Here is a 23,237-nt window from a genome sequence, read left to right as displayed (position 1 = left end):
CCTATTAGCCTAAAGCATATTTTCTCCTCATCCTGTGCTGTGTTTCTTTAATTTATCTTATTTAATTTATTGGATTATTGTTCAATTGAATTATTATCCAAGGTTGATAGTGCTAATAATCACCTCTCTCCATCATGCTTCTGAGAGTTACAAAAGTGACAGCTATGGGTCTAGTGAACACTGGAGCTCAGAGTCCATGGGGATTGGGAGTGACAGGTGCACAGGAGCCATTATCATACTGTTAAGACCTTTCAATGATTTCTGTGGATTGGTTCAAGTGGGTGGATGTCAACATTTCTTTTGACAAATACCTACTATTATCAATTGTTACAGTAGCCTAGGCCTATAATGAAATTATGACATTTGAATTGCAAATTGACACAGTCCAATAGAACAACCATTGCAACCCGAAAGCAGTGTCTGTTCATGTTCCTTTTGTTGAGTATTTCAGGGCTGTGATTGTAACTATGTTTTGATGAGCAAGTGTCACGGGGTTAGGACACCCATTTTAAAGCATAGATAGAAACAATAAATGATGAGCCCCCAATTTGCGGCTGTGGTATGTTCTTCTATGCATGAAGCACCGCCCAGGCTTTTGCTCCCCACTACGCAGGGAGAGATGCAGCAGTAGCATTCTACAGTGGCTACGTTACCGTCACAATTTTAGTGCATGCCACGACCCTACCTGCTAATGCAAAACGGCACTCAAATCGTCAAATCGGGAAACTAGCAAACTACGGGTGTCAGAGTGGAAAGGGAACTAACGGTGGAAACTCTGATGATGATGAGGATGATGATGGTGAGGATGATTCTGTAAGAGTTATAAACATGAATACAATATTATGTGAAAGAGGAGATAGTTAGAGATTTATATATTTTTCCTTGCATTTGGATAAAATTATGAACAGTCACACAAAATGTTGGTGTACAATAATCTGCACCTTAACCGATTGCATTTTGTTGCGCTCATGTACTACATTATGACCTTGGATATGAAAATGACATTTTGCATGATCGTAATCATCGTATATGATGCTTATGTTTGTGTGGTTAGTGGTTGCTGATACTGTGCCTCAGTGTGCGTATGGATAATCGCAGCCCGCACGCAAGTTTAGCCCACGCACGGCGTGCAGTGGAGGCAAGGAAGTGGGAGCGAATGCGCGTTCTTATGGAGGGACACAGGGCTTCAACATGGCCTCATCACGATATGAATGGCGCTGGTATATTCTATTTTTTCTTATCTTGTTTGTGGTTTACCTTTTCTTTAACATGTCGACCATCAGTAGAATATGACAGTCACGGAGCGCCAGATTGCTTATACAGATTTTAAGGAAAGGTTCCTTGGCCTCTGTTCCTCCGTAAATATTTTTTATTGGCATGTAAAACCCACACATGTGGGTTCTGTTGATTAGCCTACTTGTCAATGGTGCTCGGTTGAAATAAATTAGGTCTTATCACATCATCTTCTTGTTCTGGTAGGATTGAAAAACGCGATTTAATAATAGAATAGAGTATATTAGAAGAATGTCATTTTTGAGCATGTAAGCTCTAAATGGCTGTGTAGATGACATGTTGGTCAGTACAAAATGTTATGTCTTGGAGCTAGTGGGCGCAATGCAAACAAACAGTATCATCTAGCATACTGTAAACGAACTAGCATATAGCCTAATAATGTTATTATTTGCTATCGAATGTTGTCTGTCTTTAAAAAAAATGGACCCTGTTTGAATGGTTTTACGTTGATATTGAAGTAGTTATTATGTCTATTCTTCCATGCTTTTACTTTATCTCACTGTAGGCCCCGTGGTGCAACATAGGCCTATGTTTGTATTTCCATTGCTTTTAGTGAATGCCAGTGGGTCGGCCTAAATAGTGTGCCTTTTTGCATCATGTTTTGTAATGTAGGCCAAATATAATGCAGTTTTCCTTTTCATAGTGACAAGTCTACAGATGCTATGAATATGATTGCATGTTTTTGTTGTGTGTGTGTTTGCAACCTAATTGAAGATAGACCTACTGTTTCTCTGCTGTATGGAATGCTTACAGTGCTGTTCATATTGCAGGGTCCCAGTAAAAAAAAAATGGTGATGCAATGAGTCTCACTGGAGATAAAATAGCTGTATTGCAAAAAGGCAATGCTTTGGTAGTGTAATAACACTAATACCGTCAGTATGCAGGCATTCCTTTAAAAAAAGACATGATTATTCATTAGTTGTATTATGAGGAAGCCAAAGGTAGGTTTTCATATCATATTATTATTATTATATTATTAATGCAGGCAGGGGTGCATTCACATGGAGATGCATGTGGAGCAAAAATAGCTCTTTATATTCTTGAGCTTGTGAGTTATAGTGGAGAGTGAGCACTCTTGCCACATTTATCAGGGAACATGTTGACTTGTTCATTTGTATATTACTGTGAGGGCTTGTCTGTTTTCATTCTGTTGTATCTCTCATTGTTTGGGCTATCACCTTTTTTGTTTCACTCAGGATGTTATTAGGATTTCAGAGCTCAGACAAGGGCACCTGTGGTCTATTGCATAAATCTTTGTTTAAAGAAATGTTAATTATGTTAATAGCCTACATAAAGTCAGTTGGTCCTCTGTAACCTGGAATAGGTCATGACATTAACATGTGAATGGAGGGTAGGTTTTTCTCTGCATTATATATTAGAGAAACGTTGTTGAGTAAAACACACATTATGGCAAAGTTTGTTGCTTGTTTTGGGATTTGGGAACAGTCACTCCAAGCAGAGCAACTACAGCTATGTTTTAGGGATTTATTGACCATAACAGCTTGGCTGTGTAATCCGGGTCAATGCACAAATGTAGTATCTACCAGCCTGCACCCTGTTTCAATATGGTGCTCCGGCTCCCTTTAGCCTGCATTTCATTCCAGCCATCTACACAAAGCTCTAGCCAACTACACAAAAGTATTGCCAACTACACAAAGCTCTAGCCAACTACACAAAGCTCTAGCCAACTACACAAAGCTATTGCCAACTACACAAAGCTGTAGCCAACTACACAAAGCTCTCTAGAGCAATAGGCTATCCTTTATGTTTATATTCAGCTTTTTACACTATACTGTAGATTGTTGAGTTTAGAGACAAGGAGAGATTTGGTTGATTTTTCTATTTTCTGGGCATATTTAACTGCTTTTCTTAGTAGTTTGACTGAACCGTGTACTACTGATCATCTTATGTAACATGTATATTTTACACTGGGGAAAAGTGTATTATGTACAGTAAATCTGTTTTAGACAGAATAAGGCCAATTACAGATTTTGCCGACAAACCCAGGGCCATTTTGTGAGAGGGAGTGGAAAGACGAAAAGTGGCACAGGTGTATTAAAATATTTTAACCATTGTGGGTGATACAATTAATAGGGTCATCAAACTGAATTCGTTTTGTTTGACCTAGCTTATACTGTGGCAATACGGATGGGGAAATATTAACACAACCATTCCTCTTCATGAGACTTCATTTGAGTAGTTTTAGATCTCCCCACTTTAATGTCTAAACCCTAGATTAAGATCGATCATCTGCAGAAGGAAGTACTCCCTCAGAGTGGACACACATAGGCATGTGTCTGCTAGGGTATCATCCCCGAGTCATCTCTACCCACTACTCGATCTTATACTTAATCATATTGCAGTGTTCATCGGTGGTATGATCAATGGTGGAATGAAACTTTGGTGTCTTTTAGTTAGTTGGTTGTGTTTGTCGGGGCACTTATGGTGGATTTAATATTGGAGAAGATTAGAGCAAATCTGAACAAATGGGAAAGAAGAAGTCATCCACCATTGTTTATCACTTTGGCATTAATTATAACGCCTCATTTATTAGGTTAATCTCACTGAATCAAAGATGTTTAATTCTTCATAATACTGGTCATTTGTATTTTAAAACATACGTTGAAAAAATAAAGTATATATATTTACAAACCAGTCAAAAGTTTGGACACACCTACTCATTCAAGGGTTTTTCTTAATTTTTTTACTATTTTCTACATTGTAGAATAATAGTGAAGACATCACAACTATGAAATAACACATATGGAATCATGTAGTAACCAAAAAAGTGTTAAACAAATCAAAATGTAGTTTATACAGTGGGGGGGGAAGTATTTAGTCAGCCACCAATTGTGCAAGTTCTCCCACTTAAAAAGATGAGAGAGGCCTGTAATTTTCATCATAGGTACACTTCAACTATGACAGAAAAAATGAGAAAAAAAATCCAGAAATTCCCATTGTAAGATTTTTAATGAATTTATTTGCAAAATATGGTGGTAAATAAGTATTTGGCCAATAACAAAAGTTTATCTCAATACTTTGTTATATACCCTTTGTTGGCAATGACAGAGGTCACACGTTTTCTGTAAGTCTTCACGAGGTTTTCACACACTGTTGCTGGTATTTTGGCCCATTCCTCCATGCAGATCTTCTCTAGAGCAGTGATGTTTTGGGGCTGTTGCTGGGCAACACGGACTTTCAACTCCCTCCAAAGATTTTCTATGGGGTTGAGATCTGGAGACTGGCTAGGCCACTCCAGGACCTTGAAATGCTTCTTACGAAGCCACTCCTTTGTTGCCCGGGTGGTGTGTTTGGGATCATTGTCATGCTTAAAGACCCAGCCACGTTTCAGCTTCAATGCCCTTGCTGATGGAAGGAGGTTTTCACTCAAAATCTCACGATACATGGCCCCATTCATTCTTTCCTTTACACGGATCAGTCGCCCTGATCCCTTTGCAGAAAAACAGCCCCAAAGCATGATGTTTCCACCCCCATGCTTCACAGTAGGTATGGTGTTCTTTGGATGCAACTCAGCATTCTTTGTCCTACAAACACGACGAGTTGAGTTTTTACCAAAAAGTTATATTTTGGTTTCATCTGACCATATGACATTCTCCCAATCTTCTTCTGGATAATCCAAATGCTCTCTAGCAAACTTGAGACGGGCCCGGACATGTACTGGCTTAAGCAGGGGGACACATCTGGCACTGCAGGATTTGAGTCCCTGACGGCGTAGTGTGTTACTGATGGTAGGCTTTGTTACTTTGGTCCCAGCTCTCTGCAGGTCATTCAGTAGGTCCCCCCCATGTGGTTCTGGGATTTTTGCTCACCGTTCTTGTGATCATTTTTACCCCACAGGGTGAGATCTTGCGTGGAGCCCCAGATCGAGGGAGATTATCAGTGGTCTTGTATGTCTTCCATTTCCTAATAATTGCTCCCACAGTTGATTTCTTCAAACCAAGCTGCTTACCTATTGCAGATTCAGTCTTCCCAGCCTGGTGCAGGTCTACAATTTTGTTTCTGGTGTCCTTTGACAGCTCTTTGGTCTTGGCCATAGTGGAGTTTGGAGTGTGACTGTTTGAGGTTGTGGACAGGTGTCTTTTATACTGATAACAAGTTCAAATAGGTGCCATTAATACAGGTAACGAGTGGAGGACAGAGGAGCCTCTTAAAGAAGAAGTTACAGGTCTGTGAGAGCCAGAAATCTTGCTTGTTTCTAGGTGACCAAATACTTATTTTCCACCATAATTTGCAAATAAATTCATTCAAAATCCTACAATGTGATTTTCTGGATTTGTTTTCTAATTTTGTCTGTCATAGTTGAAGTGTACTGTCTATGATGAAAATTACAGGCCTCTCTCATCTTTTTAAGTGGGAGAACATGCACAATTGGTGGCTGACTAAATACTTTTTTGCCCCACTGTATTTTAGATTCTTCAAAGTAGCCACCCTTTGCCTTGACAGCTTTGCACACTCTATGAGTAGGTAGATAAGTTGGTTCAAAACTCAGAAATGATCGCCAAGACTTGACAGTGCCCCCCTGCCCTTTTGCTAGAAGTTGAATGAGAACTAGAGTACTAATGAGCCCTTACACTCCTCTCTCACCCTTTCCCCCCCATTTCCCTCTTTCCCCTCACCCCAATATCCCATTTTCCCTCTCCTCTCTTCTCTTTCCCATCTCACTTCCCTTCTCTCCTCTCCCCTATCCGCACCCACACAGTTGATCAGTGGAGGATCCATCGTCAGCGCTGAGGCAGTATGGGATCATGTCACCATGGCCGACAGGGAGTTGGCATTTAAGGCGGGGGATGTAATCAAGGTCCTCGATGCATCAAATAAGGACTGGTGGTGGGGACAGATTGACGATGAAGAAGGATGGTTCCCAGCCAGCTTTGTGAGGGTGAGTGGAGCCATCAACAATTTTCTCATTCTGTGCTGCACCATGTCTTGCCTCTCAACCAGTACACAAGGGTTCACCACCTATTCACAATGGTGTGATGGATTATCAGTGTTATGGAGTAGTAAACTACACAGAGTTCAACTAGTAATTTAACTACATTTTGCAGTAGCTTGGTGGTAGTTGAACTAAATTCAAATCTATGTAGTATTTTCAGTAGATAATAAAAGTTGTTTTTGCCTTGTAGCGGTGTAGCTAACTACTGGAACTACACACTACCTTTTTGGGGGGCAATAGTTTATTTTCTTTTTCGGTATCAGACCTGCCTAATTCTAACTTTAAACATCGTTTTTGTGTTTAATAGGCTAAAAACAATTCTGTTAATGTATGATCCCAGAGTGAGCTGTTCTTGCAGTTTGTAGAAATTTCAGATCTATGTAATAATTTTTCGCAAAGTAGTTTGTGAAGTGAAGTGAACTATTTTTTCAAAGTAACTTTAGCTAAGTAAACTATATTTTTCTTCAGGGTAGCTTTAGTATAGCGTAACTTCTTCCTGTGTGAAGTAATAGGTAGCTTGGTAAACTACATTTTCAGAGTAACTTCCCCACTACTCATTTAACACTGCCTTATCATTGATAATTATTGATCGACTGCCCCGTTTTGAAGGCAGATATTTTAGGCTTTGATGATGATGATTTGATATTGATAAAAATATGATTATGCCATGGTAATCTCACCGCAACTAAACATTTTTACTAGTCTCCAAATGAAATACTGTGAAAACAAGAAGACATCAGAAAAGTGAGGAGTTAATACCTGGTGGTTATCACTACTAGCCTTCTCACTCTGCTACAAATGAGTCTGAATGAGGTATGTCATGTTTTTCTCTCCAAAGGTTGAACCCCACCTACCACAACCTCAAACAAAACAGGTTTTCTATATCAACCCTATAGCAGCTCCAAGGTTCCAAAACACAACTACCAAGGTGCGTTTAATAGTTTCAGCAAGAACTTCAAAGCATCTGTTTTAACTAGCATCTCACTGCACTTTGGACCACCCCATATCTAACATCTTGTAGCTTTGATACTACTGCTTCCATTTGCCGACAACACCATGCTTCAAGTGTCAAGCTTGTAATGGCATTAAGGTTAAACTATGGTACCTCAAACAAGTATAGAGAATAGCTATTGTTAATTCTTAATTGATAAAGTGCTTCCACCAAAATCTGAACAAACAAATAGAAATTTGTTCATTTCCAACTTGGGAAAAATTTAGGAAACTTTTTCCAAGTTGGCCTTGAAAGTGAGTGGTGGGCTCTGCTTTGCTCTCCACTCCCTTTCACACACTCTAATCTATCTCTCCCCACTCAATCTCTATCTTTCATTCTCCTTTCGCTCTTATTCTCACTATCTTCTCTCTCACTAAACTGAAAAGCGAGCACTGAAGCACTGATTCATCTCAGATCTGAATGATGAAACATGTATGACCACCCTTTTAGCAGAGGACAGGGCATATCAAACAGGTGGAGAAAAAGAGCAAGGATTGATGAGTGACTCAAATAAAAACAATTTAATGGTTATTTTATATAACTGGATTTGTTGGCATGTTGGAAGTTATTTTCAGTACATTTTCTAAAATCTTAAGAGAATTTCTGGATTATTGCACCAATCCAATGAATTACCATACAGCTTTTGTTCACTGGTCCAAGGAAACAGAGAGAGTGGGCCCTAAACAGACACCCATGGACAATGAACTCAGGCTGAGATAAACCGTGTACACAGAGGACCATCAAGCACTGAGACAGACCCATCGCCAGGATAAAGTGACTTACGGGGCACTTGAAATCGGCGAGGGGGAAACATCTTTTGGGGTTCTTGCATTGGAATTATATTGAATTCTGAGTATATAATCATGCTATACCACAATAAACATCAAGTTCAAATGATGAGATCATTGAGTGATTTTGAAATTTGTAGCCTATCTCTGCTGTGCTGTTAAAGCACAGTGGACAGTACCCTATGGCTAGGCCGTTTTGGTCATGAGTATAGGCTACAAGATAGATAGAGCAATTCATCTTTTCAAACAGCATATGTGAATGCAGCCATACATACAGCTGTCTTACCCAAATAATGCAAACTTAGTGATGAAAGTAGTAGCCTAGTTATTCATGCATGCAAACAAAAATACTGAATAGCACACTCTTAAATCTGTTTTGCTTAGATCCAGCAATGGTTTCCCCTTTTTCAGATCTAGAAAGTCATTGCTCTCTGGGTTAAGGACACACAGGGCCTCCACCAGTTGGCTGTTGTGTTCGCTAAATCGTTCCGACATTTCTGACTCGTGCTGAAGAACAGTCTTTTACACTCAGTCTCTTCTCCTCTGTCCTGCTGGCCTACTGTACTGTCCACCAGATATTGCTGGAGATTTGTACTTACCAAACTGTGTAATTTGCTTGGAGCTGGTGGTGGTGCATCATATCCTTTGGTACTATCAATAGCATTCTTCCAGTTAGAATACCCAGCTTGGGTGAAGGCTTTGTCTGCGTTGTTTGGGAAACAAAATGCAGCATCTGCAGTAACTGAGTATTTCAGCCACTCTCTTCCTATGAACCAGATGCTATTACATTAATGTTTTTGGGACAGGAAACTTGCGACTAGGGCAGGATTCTAGGCTAACCTGGGATGGCTCCTCTGTTCCAAGATCATCAGGAACAGTGGGGGTGGCTGTGGTGGAGCCATTATCCTAGCGGCGTTTGTGGAAGGATGCTAGCTACAGCTAGCTAAGAGTAAAGCAGCTTCAACGGTAAACTTGACCCCAACCTTATAAATCAAAATCATATATTACAGACGGAGGTGTATCACGGTCACTTAGCCAACCACAAAGTGTTTTTTCACGCTTTATATGTAAACCCAAAAGAGTCACACCTAACCGCCCTGTGCTTTCCATAGCCCCCTTACACACACTGCAGTGCGCCCTGTCCATTGTGCTGACAGCGCAGCGGAGATACAGATTTTTCCCCCCGGTAACCTGTCACTCAATCATTTGAACTTTTTGTTGATATTTTAATATAGGAACTTAAAACTTAAACTGAGGGGGCTAAAGTTTGAACTGAGGGGGCTAACTCTTCGAGCCGGCCCACACTGAGACCAGATGTCTGTAAAAGATTACTTACAACAGAGGCCATTTGTGACTCTTGTATGGCCACATCAGAAGGGTCCCATGACTCTATGTATATTAAGGCAGGGTCTAGTGTTTGGAACATATATTGGCATATGCTTTATACCCATCTTCTTTATGTGCGGTCTCTCAAAGTGTGTTTGGTTACCCAAGTAGTGATAAAGGACAAAACAGCACAACCAATAACTAACTTACTGGTCTCATTAATGACCACCATCAAAGTTAAACAACTACTTCATATTTGCAAACATACAGATATCATATATGTCAGGACGATTGAGCAAACCTTTCTGGAGTAAATGTTTAAGCCTCATCTTTTATTAATTTGACTGAATCTACACACTGATCTCATTTCATGTGTTGATTTTCTTTGTGTGACAAGACATAGTAAGATAATTCTATGGGAACATAGTACCCTCATATCCTAGATGGCAATGTGCCCATTAACAACACACTTGCGTCATGGCTGGCTTTGAAATGTGTATTCTCCTGAAAAACATCATGATTATGTAGATGTGCATTAGGAGTCAGCTACCTACCCTGTGTTCTCTGGCAAGGATGCTAAAATTAGTTCCCTTTGAGGATTACACAAAGTGACAGTTCATTCTTTGAGATGCCTTCAAGCAACCGATGCACAAATGCGCTCACAACTCCTGTAACTCCTTCAACTAGGAGGTATCAGATTGTAATCAAACAATGAATACTGCGTAGAAGGACTTCATATACATTTTTTCATGGTTTTATCCCTTTTGTAATGCAATGTTATTTCTTATCTGTGTGTGTGTTAACCAACACTTAATTTCTTTCCAAGAACACCCAAATCCATGTCCAAAAGATCCACCTTTAGTCTGTAATACCATAATATGACAATTAAAAAGAAAAGGTGGAATTCCATATCACTTTCAGTTTAGTAACCACGGCAGCATCATAGAAAGGTTTTGCTTTGTACCTCAGTTACAGCTTTCTACTCGACATAGTCACAGCACTTTATGAATAAAAAAACAAACACGTTTTTGACAAGTTGGGTGTTTCACTGTGAGTGTTCCTCAGTTACTCTAGTGCAGGGATGGGTAACTTTGATGGGGGTGGGGGCCACCAAAAAATCAGAACTCATCTTGAGGGGCCGCAGTGGCTCGCAGGACTGCCTACCTACATCCATACACACACATGCAGTTAGAGCCAGCCCTAGCCTTATGGGGGCCCTAAGCAAATGTTTTTGGTAATTTGGCAAATCGACCTTGATTAGTACATCTTTAGATAGCTTTAAATGCTGACATTGGCTAATCCAGTGACTGTCAGTGACTGAGATAACAAGAGACAAACTGCTGATGCACAACCAAATTCCTAAATTGCGCTTTGTGTATTCCACTATTGATCCGTGGGCCTACAAAATGCGCGTCACGACCAGTTGCCATCCCTGCTCTATTGAGTCCTGATATTTGTGTTCGATGTAAACATATGAACACTGTTAATTTACAGAACTGTGCCTTGTGAACGTATTCATACCCAGACTTATTCAACATTTTCTTGTGTTACAGCCTGAATTCAATTTTCACCCAATTGAAAACATGTTTTTATAAATAGTTTCAGATATTTTGAAAATGAAATGCAGAAATATCTAATTTACATACTGTAAGTATACACACCCGTTTGCAATGAGAGTTCAAATTGAGCTCAGGTGCATCCAGTTTCCATTGATCATCCTTAAGACGTCATCTAATAGTTTGGACATAATTTAGAAAGAAACACACATCATTGTAAGGTTTCACAGTTGACAGTGCATGTCAGAGCAGAAACCACCATGTAGTCCAAGGAACTGTCTGTAGAGGCATATGTCTGGGGAAGTGTATAAAACCATTTCTAGAGTGTTGAACGTTTCCAAGAGCACAGTGCTTTCCATCATTGGGAAATTTAAAGAATATGGAACTACCCAGACTCCGTCTAGAGCTGGCCGTCCAACCAAACTGAGCAACCGGAAAATAATGCAAATCATTCTGTGGTCTGACAAAGAATTAAACTTTTTGGCCTGAATGCAAAGCACTATGTCTGGAGAAAACAAGGCACAGCCCATCACTCGTCTAACACCTGATGCTTTTTAGCAGCAGGGACTGAGAGACTGGTAAGGATAGAGGGAGGAATGTATGAGGCCAAATACAGGCAAATTCTGGATGAGAACCTGCTTCAGAGTGCAAGCTACCTGAAACCGGGGCACAGGCATTTTGTTCCAACAGGACAATGGCCCTAAGCATACAGCCAAAGCAACGCTGGATTGGCTTCAGAACAAGAATGTGAAAGTCCTTGAGTGGGCCAGCCAAAGGCCAGACTTGAATCCCATTGAAATCTGTGGTAAGACTGGAAGATTGCTGTTCACCGCCACTCCCCATCTAACTTAAGAGCTTGAGAAAGTCTGCAAGGAAGAATGAGAGAAAATCTCAAAATCTAGATGTGCAAAGTTGATGCAGACACACCTAAGACGATTCAAAGCTGTAATCACTGCCAAAGGTGCTTCTACGAAGTATTGACTCAGGGGTTTGAATACGTATGTAAATTAGATATTTTCAAGAAATGTGCAAAAATGTCTAAAACATGTTTTCACTTTGAGTAGCTTGGATGAAAGGTGCCTAGAGTAAACGGCCTGCTCCTCAGTCTCAGTTGCTAAAATAAGCATAGTATTATTAGTATTTTATAGAAAACACTCTGAAGTTTCTAAAACTGTTTGAATGATGTCTGTGAGTATAACAGAACTCATATGGCAGGCAAAAACCTGAGAAGAAATCCAAACAGGAAGTGGGACATCTGACGTTGGTCGATTTTCAACCCAGCCCCAATTGAATATTGAATACACAGTGGGATATTGGTTATGTTGCACTTCCTAAGGCTTCCACTAGATGTCAACCGTCTTTAGAAACTTGAATGAGGCTTCTACTGTGATGTGGGGCCGGATGGGAGCTGTTTGAGTCAGTGGTCTGGCAGAGAGCCAGGTCCTAGTCACACGCATTTCACATGATAGCGACCTGCATTCCATGGCTTTTCTACAGACAATGGAATTCTCCGGTTGGAACGTTATTGAAGATTTATGATAACAGCATCCTAAAGATTGATTCTATACTTAGTTTGACAAGTTTCTTCGACCTGTAATATAACTTTTTGAAGTTTTCATCCGACGTTCGGCTGGACCTGTACGAGCGTTTGGATTTGTGTACTAAACGTCCTAACAAAAGTAGCTACTTGGACATAAATAATGGACATTATTGAACAAATCAAACATTTATTTTGGAACTAGGATTCCTGGGAGTGCATTCTGATGAAGATCATCAAAGGTAAGGGAATATTTATAATGTTATTTCTGATTTCTGTTGACTCCAACATGGCGGAAAATCTTGGTTTTTTTCTGAGCGCCGTCTCAGATTATTGCATGGTTTGCTTTTTCCATATTTTTTTTTAAAATTTGACACAGCGGATGCATTAACCTCTTGCTCCTACCTGGCATGCAGGCGTCCCATCTAGAGCTCTGGAAATGCAAATGCGCTATGCTAAATGCTAATAGTATTAGTTAAAACTCAAACGTTCATTAAAATACACATGCAGGGTATTGAATTAAAGCTACACTCGTTGTGAATCCAGGCAACAAGTCAGATTTTTAAAATGCTTTTCGGCGAAAGCATGAGAAGCTATTATCTGATAGCATGTAACACCCCAAAAGACCCGCAGGGGACGTAAACAAAATAATTAGCATATTCGGCGCTACACAAACCGCACAATAAAATATAAAACATTCATTACCTTTGACCATCTTCTTTGTTGGCACTCCTAGATGTCCCATAATCACTATTGCGTCTTTTTTTCTCGATTAAATCGGTCCATATATAGCCTAGATATCGATCTATGAAGACTGTGTGATAAACTGAAAAAAATAGCGTTTCATAACGTAACGTCATTTTTTAAAATTCAAAAAGTTGACGATAAACTTTCACAAAACACTTCGAAATACTTTTGTAATGCAACTTTAGGTATTAGTACACGTTAATAAGCGATAAAATTCATCAGGAGGCGATGTAAATTCTATAGGTGTCCGTCTCGAAAAAATGTCTGGAGAGAGCTCGACCAAAACATCCGGTCGGAGACCGGAGGGAATCGGTTCCCTTGATTCGGTTTGACCAAGAATCAAAGCTGAATCAAATGACAAGACTCTAGACATTGTGTGGAAGCTGTAGGCACTGCAACCTCGGCCTCATTTAATTCGGTTCACTTTGAACAATTCCTGGAAGTAGCGCAAGGATATTTATTTCCATTTTCAGTGATCAGATTTTCCTGCACTTTTTGATGAAACGCACGTTCTGTTATAGTCACAGCCGTGATTTAACCTGTTTTATAAACGTCTGAGTGTTTTCTATCCACACATACTAATCATATGCATATACTATATTCCTGGCCTGAGTAGCAGGGCGCTGAAATGTTGCACGATTTTTAACAGAATGTTCGAAAAAGTTGAGGGTCGACTTAACAGGTTAAGGAGTGGTATATCTATATTTCCATGTCTAACAATTGTATTTTCATCGACATTTATAATGAGTATTTCTGCAAAATGATCTGGCTTTCTGCAATATCACCGGATGTTTTTGGAACGAGTGAATGTAACGCGCCAATGTATACTGAGTTTAAAAAAATATAAATATGAACTTTATCAAACAAAACATACAGTCCTATGAGTGTCATTTGATGAAGATCATCAAAGGTTAGTGATTCATTTTATCTCTTTGTGCTTTTGTGACTCCTTTCTTTAGCTGGAAAAATGGCTGGGTTTTTCTGTGAGTTGGTGGTGACCTAACATAATCGTTTGTGGTGCTTTCGCTGTAAAGCCTATTTGAAATCGGACACTGTGGTGGGATTAACAACAAGATTACCTTGAGGAATTTTAATTATGAGATTTCTGTTGTTTTGAATTTGGCGCCCTGCACTTTCACTGGCTGTTGTCATATCGATCCCGTTAACGGGATTGTAGCCCTAAGAAGTTTTAAGGGGTACCGTGTGTAGATGGGTGAGGAAAAAAATAAATGTTATCCATTTTGAATTCAGGCTGTAACACAACAAAATGTGGAATAAGTCAAGGGGAATTCATATTTTTTCAAGGCACTGCATGTGGTGTATATTTATATTGTTCATTAGGTTAAGTTATAACATGGTCTATCACTATCAATTGAACATGGCTCCAATGGGAAACAGACGTTCAGGAGCCACTGTTGAAACACAGGGATTATACAGTGCGGTCTATCAACTGTTCCATTTATCAGTAGCAAAACTCTTTAAATTCCCCCTATCTCTGCCGTACATCGTGTGAGCGCTCTTGCTTAAAGCTCTATTGTGCAGTCACAGTGGTGTACTCAGCCTAACTTGCAATTTCATGCTTGTTTATTTTTCTTGTTTTGATGCATACTGTTGCTTTAACTCAACCTATTCGATGTAAAGGCTTTTCCCCCTTGCAATGTGTTCGCTACAATTCAAGATCAATGACAACCTTTTTTTGACAGGGACCTGTTTTACAGGTGCATTAGAGGAATGAAGACCTGATGTCCAGTATATGTGTATTTGTTTACTTGTATGTTTGTAACAGGTGTTGTGTTGAATCTAATTATGATGCACAGTGTTAAACTGAAACTGAGTGGCATTGAACATTTATTTAAATTGGGAGAAAAAAGTAATTAGTATGGAGTTGTTTTTTGTATTTTAATTATATTTTAGATCATATACTTACAACCCGACTACTGAATATTTGTCCAGGCTGACATTTTGTGTTTGGCTGTCCTCAGCTGTGGGTGAACCAGGAGGAGAACACGGCGGTAGAGACAGTTGAAGGGGCAAGCCCCAGCCCGAGTGAGGTCCAGAACGGCCATGCGGATGCCAGCCCCAGCAGCAGCGACTGCCTGTGCCAGCCCGCCCAGGACAGAGACCAGATGAGGGCCAACATAATCAATGAGATTATGAGCACAGAGCGTCACTACATCAAACACCTGAAGGACATATGTGAGGTAGGCTTGGCTGGCTAGAGGACATCTTCCAGAGACTGAAGGGCATATGTGAGGTAGGCTTGGCTGGCTAGAGGACATCTTCCAGAGACTGAAGGACATATGTGAGGTAGGCTTGGCTGGCTAGAGGACATCTTCCAGAGACTGAAGGGCATATGTGAGGCAGGCTTGGCTGGCTAGAGGACATCTTCCAGACTGAAGTGCATATGTGAGGTAGGCTTGGCTGGCTAGAGGACATCTTCCAGAGACTGAAGGGCATATGTGAGGTAGGCTTGGCTGGCTAGAGGACATCTTCCAGAGACTGAAGGGCATATGTGAGGTAGGCTTGGCTGGCTAGAGGACATCTTCCAGAGACTGAAGGGCATATGTGAGGCAGGCTTGGCTGGCTAGAGGACATCTTCCAGAGACTGAAGTGCATATGTGAGGCAGAGGTAAGAGACAATTACCTTGTTTTGGATCGTTATCAAACTACTATTCAAAGCATGATAAGTCAGGTTAGTAGTGATGATTCAAAATGAAATATAAGATATTTCATGAGCATGAAGGTTGAAGAAGTTTCTTTAAATATATCGAAGTACCCAGTAAACTGTATATCCAATATCTCCACAGTGCTATAACAGCGTTTGTACACTACAGTGATTAGATTATGCAGTACAGTGCTTCCCATGTCCCTCAGAGGCAAACTTCAATCAATTGTGTTCTAGCCTAACGTAGCAGGGCAGGCGTAAAATAAACACCTGAGCGGTGTTTCTTTCTTTCTGGTCCTGATGAGAGAAGAAAAACTGTCAGGGGAGGTTCTCTTCTGCACTGTTGAATCAATCCAGTAAATGCGGAGGAGGAGTTAAGGTGAAGTGTCGCCTTTTTATCAACCAATAGCGGAAGTCGCGTCACATGCTCTCTTTCCATTTCCCCTAAAAAAAACGGAAGCGACCCCGCAGAGGGTGATGGTGTTCCAAAGAGTAGTGACAGGGCTACAGTGTTTTAGTGAGAGATTAGAAGTGATGACTGGGGGTGTTGACCTGTAAGTGCTGGGCTCAGAAATGGTATCCCTCCCATCACATGGCACTCTTCCCCTGCATATATTGTAAAAAGCACGCCATATCTTTCACGCTCCGCCTTTCTCTGTCAAATAATGCACCCAGTAGAGTACATGAAAAAGTACTCAAAAAGCTCTTATCTGATCTATTAATTTTTAAATCAGTTTTCCCTCTGTTCCCACAGAAATATTACATAATCAGGAAATTATGCAGAGAAAAAAAAAGAGTTTAATTAACATCACATGGGAATTTGTAATGTGTAGGTGACTGTGTCTTGAACCGTGATGGTCTCTTAAGTGTGAAACTATATGATTTTTCCTGAATGATTTGAAATGTTATCTGAGAAATAAGCTCCCACAGAAGGGATAAATGACCTAACTGAGATTCCTGCTTATAGAGCTGTAGCCATTTTCACTGCTTTTATTTTCCCCCAGGTCTTATCTGGGAAGAATTTGAATAAATAATGACTATGATGCAATCTTTGGCACTGATGCCTTTTTTTATGCTAAGACAAAACTGTTTAAATGCACTGCAGTTAAAACATTATTTTCAGATGCCATGAAAAACCTGCAATAGCTAATATTGCATCAAAACTAAAACATTTTTTCTTATTTTCTTTGCTGCGCCAGGGTTACTTCCGGCAATGTAAAAAAAGAAGAGACATGTTCAACGACGACCAGTTGAGGGTCATATTTGGGAACATTGAAGATATCTATAGATTTCAAATGGGCTTTGTCAGAGACCTGGAGAAACAGTACAATACAGAAGAACCTCATCTCAGTGAAATAGGTCCCTGCTTCCTAGAGCATGTAAGCATTTTTGTATCTCTCAGAATTTCAAGTGTTTTTTAAATGTAATCCCTCACAATAGATTTGAGTAGACCTTGTGTATCATACATACATGCCCATTTTCTCATCCTTTGTCTTACATCTGAGAACCTTGATGATGGCAGTTCCCTTTGGTTATTAGTTTCAATGGCAAACGTTGGGAAATCCCCAAAAATAAAAAAATGTGTAGCTTGTTTCAGCATTTTAGACATACTGTAGACATTTATCTGTTTACAGCAAGATGGCTTTTGGATATATTCGGAGTACTGCAACAACCACGTGGATGCCTGCATGGAGCTCTCCCGACTGATGAAGGATGGCCGCTATCAGCAATTCTTCGAGGCATGTCGCCTGGTGCAGCAGATGATTGACATCGCCATTGACGGTTTCCTGCTCACGCCCGTCCAAAAGATCTGCAAGTACCCTCTGCAGCTGGCAGAGCTGCTCAAGTACACTGTCCAGGAGCACAGGTACCTGTCCCTCAGCCTCAATGTCACATCAAAGATTTACATTCACCTCTGTGTTATGATGAACAATGTTTCTACTGATAAAGATCCTTCTGGAATGAATGGTCCTTTATGCTCTCAGGCTAATTGTATGCGACATGAGGGTGCCATGAGGGTGTGAGGAACCTAGACGTGGATGCTAAGCTAAAAGTATTTTGTGAAGTGAAGTCTATGATAGTGACGTGGCACGGTTTGAATGCCTGACTATTTACAGTACTATGGTTGGCCTTGTATTCCTTCTTTTTCTTAAGTCGCCACCACTGTAACATTGTGTCATCATCCTCTCCTCTTGTAGTGACTACCGTTATGTCGCTGCAGCGCTGGCCGTAATGAGGAATGTCACTCAGCAGATTAACGAGCGGAAGCGTCGCCTGGAAAACATTGAGAAGATAGCACAGTGGCAGGCGTCTGTGCTGGACTGGGAGGTAGGGCTGAGACAGAGTGACAGGAATGAGGAACAAACAGGCACTGTGGGACAAACATATGCCAAGCTGTTTTAGTTGAATGTTTTGCTCTGGCAACTCACTCCTTTGCTTACTGCACTAGTTTGTGTTGGTCAGAGTTTGTATTTTACAATGCACATCTTTTGATAAGCTGTCAAGTAGAGCCTATTTGAAGGCTTGGAGAGGCAAGAAGCTGTTTATTCTTTTAAAGGAAAATATATCTCTCCAATCTCTCCTTTTGGAAATAAGAAAACACAGACTTGTCAAATGCAGTGCATTTTGAAGCACTCCGTTTCATCAGGATGAAACTAGTCAGGAGTGAGAAGAGGAAGTGGATGAATCTGTTTTGCTAGACTTGAACCTGTATTTGATATGAGAGAGAGCTAGCGTTATCCGGTCACTCTGACCTAGTTGAAGATAGTTTTTCCAGAGTTGCGCAGTCACTGAGGTACTGTAATTATGTCAAGTAAAAAAATGTGTATTTGATTCTTCTCTCAAGATCTAAAGAGTCAACGTTAATGAGATGAAGCCTGTCTTACCAGCCTGTATCTTATCAGCCACTTTTCTAATTTCATAAGCATAAAAGGATTCAGTTTTGATGACTATGTATCACAGACCATCATTGATCCTGTTTAAAGATTTGAACGTCTTGTATTTCTCTGCAGGGGGATGATATTCTAGACAGGAGTTCAGAGCTGGTCTACACTGGGGAGATGTCATGGATCTACCAGCCGTATGGGCGGAGTCAGACTAGGGTCTTCTTCCTGTTCGACCATCAGATGGTTCTGTGTAAAAAGGTAAGGTGGCCACATCTGGGTCACAAATACAATTTCATTGATCGGAACCAGTCTTGGCGCACCCATGTGCTTAGTTAACTCCTCTCTTTTGCAGACACAGTTAGTATGAATTTGCTAAAATGTGATCCATTGGGCAATTTGTTTGTGAATAAAACATGCCAACAAAGTCAGTAGGTGTGTTTGTACCTCCCAGGTTCAAGGCGAATGAAGGTCACGGCTTGAAAAAGAGAATCACGTCACCAGCTTGGTGTGCCTAAGGGGTAATGATTTATTGTGCAAAACAGAAAGTCTCACAGGATTGTAAGAGAAAATGCTTAGCCTCAGCAGTGTGGTGACAGAGCTTTAGGACAGTATGACTGCAGTTTTTATGACCAAACATGCTTGTTGGATAGTTTATGACAGCAATTCTTATTTACTCCCCAATACCAACAAGACATTTGAGTCATATTCACAAATCTCTACAACTATGAAAAAATAATCCTCTCAAGAAAAAAGTTATTCAATGCACATGTCTTGAGAGATTCTGAAATGTCATGTTGAGAAATTCTCAATTAATGAAGTGCTTAGCTCTTCATTAACCCACAATCAATCCCAGTGTTTAGGTACGAGTCTTTATAAAAGCTTAATCATTCAAATATGATGGTAGCTCTCACAAACTTGTAGCTTGAAATGAAAATGGTCAGGAACACAATTCTTTCATTCAGCTCCTGAAATGGAATGAACCCTGTGGTACAGAATATTATGTCCCTTGAAGTAACAGAACTTGATGGACATACTGTACATCCCGAGTCACCTCTGCTTGAGATCTTATCTTTGATCTCCATCGCCTCTGAACTGTGATTGATTCCTGCTTCTGACGTGGATGGCAACAGTGTTGTTACATAAGAGAGGCCGTCATGTCCAAAGAGAAGTGAGGGGTAGCTGACAGGCTTACAGTACAGGACACAGGGCTGTTGTGTCCCTCACAGTTTACCGCTGGCAGCTGAGACAAGTGTGACGCAAGCTCTCAGAGGGGAAAGGAATACAGGAGTACGCAGCAGCAGCAGCATCACTAATGGGGATGAGATGCCTGGAATCTGGAGCAGCTGCTTACAGCATGGACCCCTGTCTGTCACAGGGAAAATGATAGGGTGCAATTATTTCTTCCTGACTGCCAGAAATTGAAGCCTTTTCATTTCCTGTCTGTCATCTGGGTTTCGCAGTACCTTGCTAGTGTTCAAAGCACTAGTGTAGATGATTCAAAGTCAATTAGAATCGGCTCTCTACTTAGTTTTCCCTTCCACTCCTCCCTCCCTTCCTTTTCCTTCAGGACTTGATACGACGAGACATCCTGTACTACAAGGGCCGTATCAATATGGACAGGTACAATGTAGTTGATGCCGTAGATGGGCGGGATGATGACTTCAACGTGAGTGTGAAGAACGCGTTCAAGCTGAGTAATAAGGACTCAGACGAGATCCACATCTTCCTGGCCAAGAAGCTGGAGGAGAAACTTCGCTGGCTCAGAGGTTTCCATGAGGAACGCAAGATGGTGCAAGAGGATGAAAAAATAGGTGCGTATGTGAATGAAATGGTCATTTGCACAACAAACGAAAATGGTAAATGAAAACAACAATAGCATTGATTTATATTTTTCAGGGTTTGAGATATCAGAGTATCAGAAGCGGCAAGCTGCAATGACAGTGCGAAGAATGACCAAACAGAAAGGTAAATACACACTTAACCAAGTTTTACTAACTGTCTGTTTTTAGTCCATCTGTAGTGCATCTCTCTCCTCCTTAATATCTCTCTCCTCCCAAATTGTAGGCCATAGGTCTGTGCCCCCTGGATACCCCCCTCCTATGGACCCCATGAATCCAGGACAGTACTTAGTTGGAGACAGCATGGAACAATCAGAATTTGAATTCCCTGAACCTGAAAGGTGCAAGTCTCCCTTCTGGCAGAGCTTCAGCAGGTTAACCCCCTTTAGGAAATAGAGAAGAGATAGTTTAGAAAGACCACCTAATTTTTTTTTAGAAGCACTATTCTAATTCAATTGTGACTTTTTTAAAGGGAAATCTGAACACAATAGTATTTGGACCCAAGAGTATTTGGATTGTCACACATTTAGCTTGTGAGCATCTCATTAATGACTGTACTGTTATAATCACTTTACCTGTATGAGTGCAATGACTACTAGCAACACAACTACCACAGTGAACCACACCTTTGGATCCTGAGAAACCTTCCTGTCTCCTGAACTGTGAGAATGTTTTTGTGACCTCTACTAATCCTTGTACAGTGGAAAAGGGAATCACAGGTTTCAAGAAAGAACACACTGAACATTAATTTTGTGTCCACATTTAAAAATGAGGAAGCGCTAGTCATACATTGATCTTTATGCCAAATCTGGTTGTGTCCTACAGTTCACTGTGACCTTAATGGGCATTTTATAGGTTTCTCTTCTTTTATTTTCTTGTTTTTGTTAAAATGTAAAATGCTGGCCAAATGCATCAATCTTGTATTGTTTTTGTTATTATTTATTAAAATTGTATTTTTGTTAATTTGTAATGCATGATGAAGTCCAATACAGGTATTCTATGTGCAATTATATTCTTACGGGTCAAAGGAAAAGAGAATCAGCATCATCAACTTCAATGTGACTCATTCATATACTTTACATCTTGTTGTTTCCTCTAGGACCTTCAGTCTGATAGGAATACCATCTGGAGTTGTTCTCCTAATGGTCATTCACACTGATTTTACATAACCAGGATGGAAGTTCGAGACCTGATATTACAGTATATTCAGCTATCATATAGTATACTACTTTCTTTACCACCTTACAGTTATTGTATAATACTATGTGGTTATAGTTGCACTTACATAAGATGCACCTGTGATTTCTTCAGGTAGAAGAGTCTGCTATAATGCCCTTCAACCAAGTCATTCAACAAAGATTGCGATCTCATAAGAGTCGAACATAGGCTTACCATTCAATTTGACGATAGTTCCAGGAAATAACCATGGTTAAAGCCATATCCATTGGATTTATTTTAATGTGATGTTCATTGTTGATAGTGAGAGCTTTATTGCTTAGGACAAGAAAAGAATACCACTTTGTTTAAAAGGTAGCCAAACTACAGTAAAAACATATTGGGAATCATTTTCCTGGGGTGGCTTTCATAGTGCCAGCACAATGTTATGACATGACTGATTTTACACCTGTTATTTCAGGTTCAAGTCTTCACTTCTGCCACCGGGCTTAGATGAAGCAGGAGATGGGATGTTTCGGGGGGTTTCCAGTGGGTTTTCTAAGCATTATGATGGCAACTTCAATCAAAAAGTTTGCCAGAATTGAACAAATGCAAAGGGAAGGCTGGTGGTCAAGCAGGTTATATATATTTATATTTAAAGGGTAAAAACCGTTTTTAAAAGGATATTTATATGCCTAAAAAATTAACTAGGATTTAATACATTGCACTAAATACAGTGTAAAAGTGCAATATGAAAGTGCAGTAATATTGAAAGACAAAACACTTTTAATATTAAGGCGTTCATCTTGATGATCTATGTATGGAGCATTCATACATTTTTAATAAAGTGCATTACAATGAAAAAAACGCTTAAATATCGAATTCCTAAGTGGTTTTTATTTCATTTTTTGTTTTTATTAATAATTATGGATGATTTATCATTCATTCTGTGACTATGTCTTGGAATAAATCCAAATGTGTCAACATGACTGTTTCTTTCATAGCTTAAGTTGTAATGAACCATGTTTGTTGTAAACAGATGTGCATTAACATAAACTCCAATGCAATGGATAAACACCAACATCTCATTTAATTGATCTAAAATGCCAGGTGTTGATATTTACTATTTCCTCAAAGAATCACAATCTCTCCTTATCCTTTCCTCATGATGTACCAAAAGACAAGCACACCAACTTGTAAGATAAATAATGTACAAGATCTACTATTAAAGAATAACCATTGTGTGAAGAAATCCATTTATTGACTATTGCGGGTATGTATGTTGAAAGACTATACGAAGACATTCAACTTTATGGGTAAAATTATGTTTGGAACTGTGCAAATTCAGGATAAGCTACAGTATAATTGCACTATGGCCCCCAGCTAGTTACTTAGGGAAGTGGTAGATCTGGTAGCCTGCTGGCTGTGTGTAACAGCTTTTCAGTTGTTTACACTAATCCGTGATGTAGTATAGCCTGCTACTGTAGCGGTGGACGACTTAA

At 40.0% G+C, this 23,237-nt stretch overlaps 1 protein-coding gene across 3 annotated transcripts; it reads left to right on the top strand.

Annotated features, from left to right (window-relative positions):
- The first annotated feature begins 617 nt into the window (after positions 1 to 617).
- On the top strand, positions 618 to 23,194 carry LOC118390256 (rho guanine nucleotide exchange factor 9-like). Of its 3 annotated transcripts, none has more exons than XM_035780629.2 (11): positions 618 to 799; positions 6,014 to 6,193; positions 7,086 to 7,175; positions 15,175 to 15,393; positions 17,057 to 17,236; positions 17,492 to 17,724; positions 18,056 to 18,185; positions 18,869 to 19,000; positions 20,310 to 20,553; positions 20,639 to 20,707; positions 20,807 to 23,194. In XM_035780629.2, exons 1-11 carry the CDS (start codon positions 779 to 781, stop codon positions 20,974 to 20,976), a joined length of 1,668 nt encoding a protein of 555 aa, XP_035636522.1. In that variant the 5' UTR covers positions 618 to 778; the 3' UTR covers positions 20,977 to 23,194. The 3 variants fall into 3 exon arrangements, with proteins under 3 accessions (XP_035636522.1, XP_035636525.1, XP_035636524.1); XM_035780631.2 differs by lacking the exon at positions 618 to 799 and adding an exon at positions 1,111 to 1,220; XM_035780632.2 differs by lacking the exon at positions 7,086 to 7,175 and having other exon boundaries at positions 20,807 to 23,193.
- Positions 23,195 to 23,237: the final 43 nt, after the last annotated feature.

This window comes from Oncorhynchus keta, chromosome 11 (assembly GCF_023373465.1).
Source record: "Oncorhynchus keta strain PuntledgeMale-10-30-2019 chromosome 11, Oket_V2, whole genome shotgun sequence".
In the NCBI taxonomy this organism is placed as follows: domain Eukaryota; kingdom Metazoa; phylum Chordata; class Actinopteri; order Salmoniformes; family Salmonidae; genus Oncorhynchus; species Oncorhynchus keta.
This window is presented reverse-complemented; position numbering and strand designations above follow the sequence as displayed.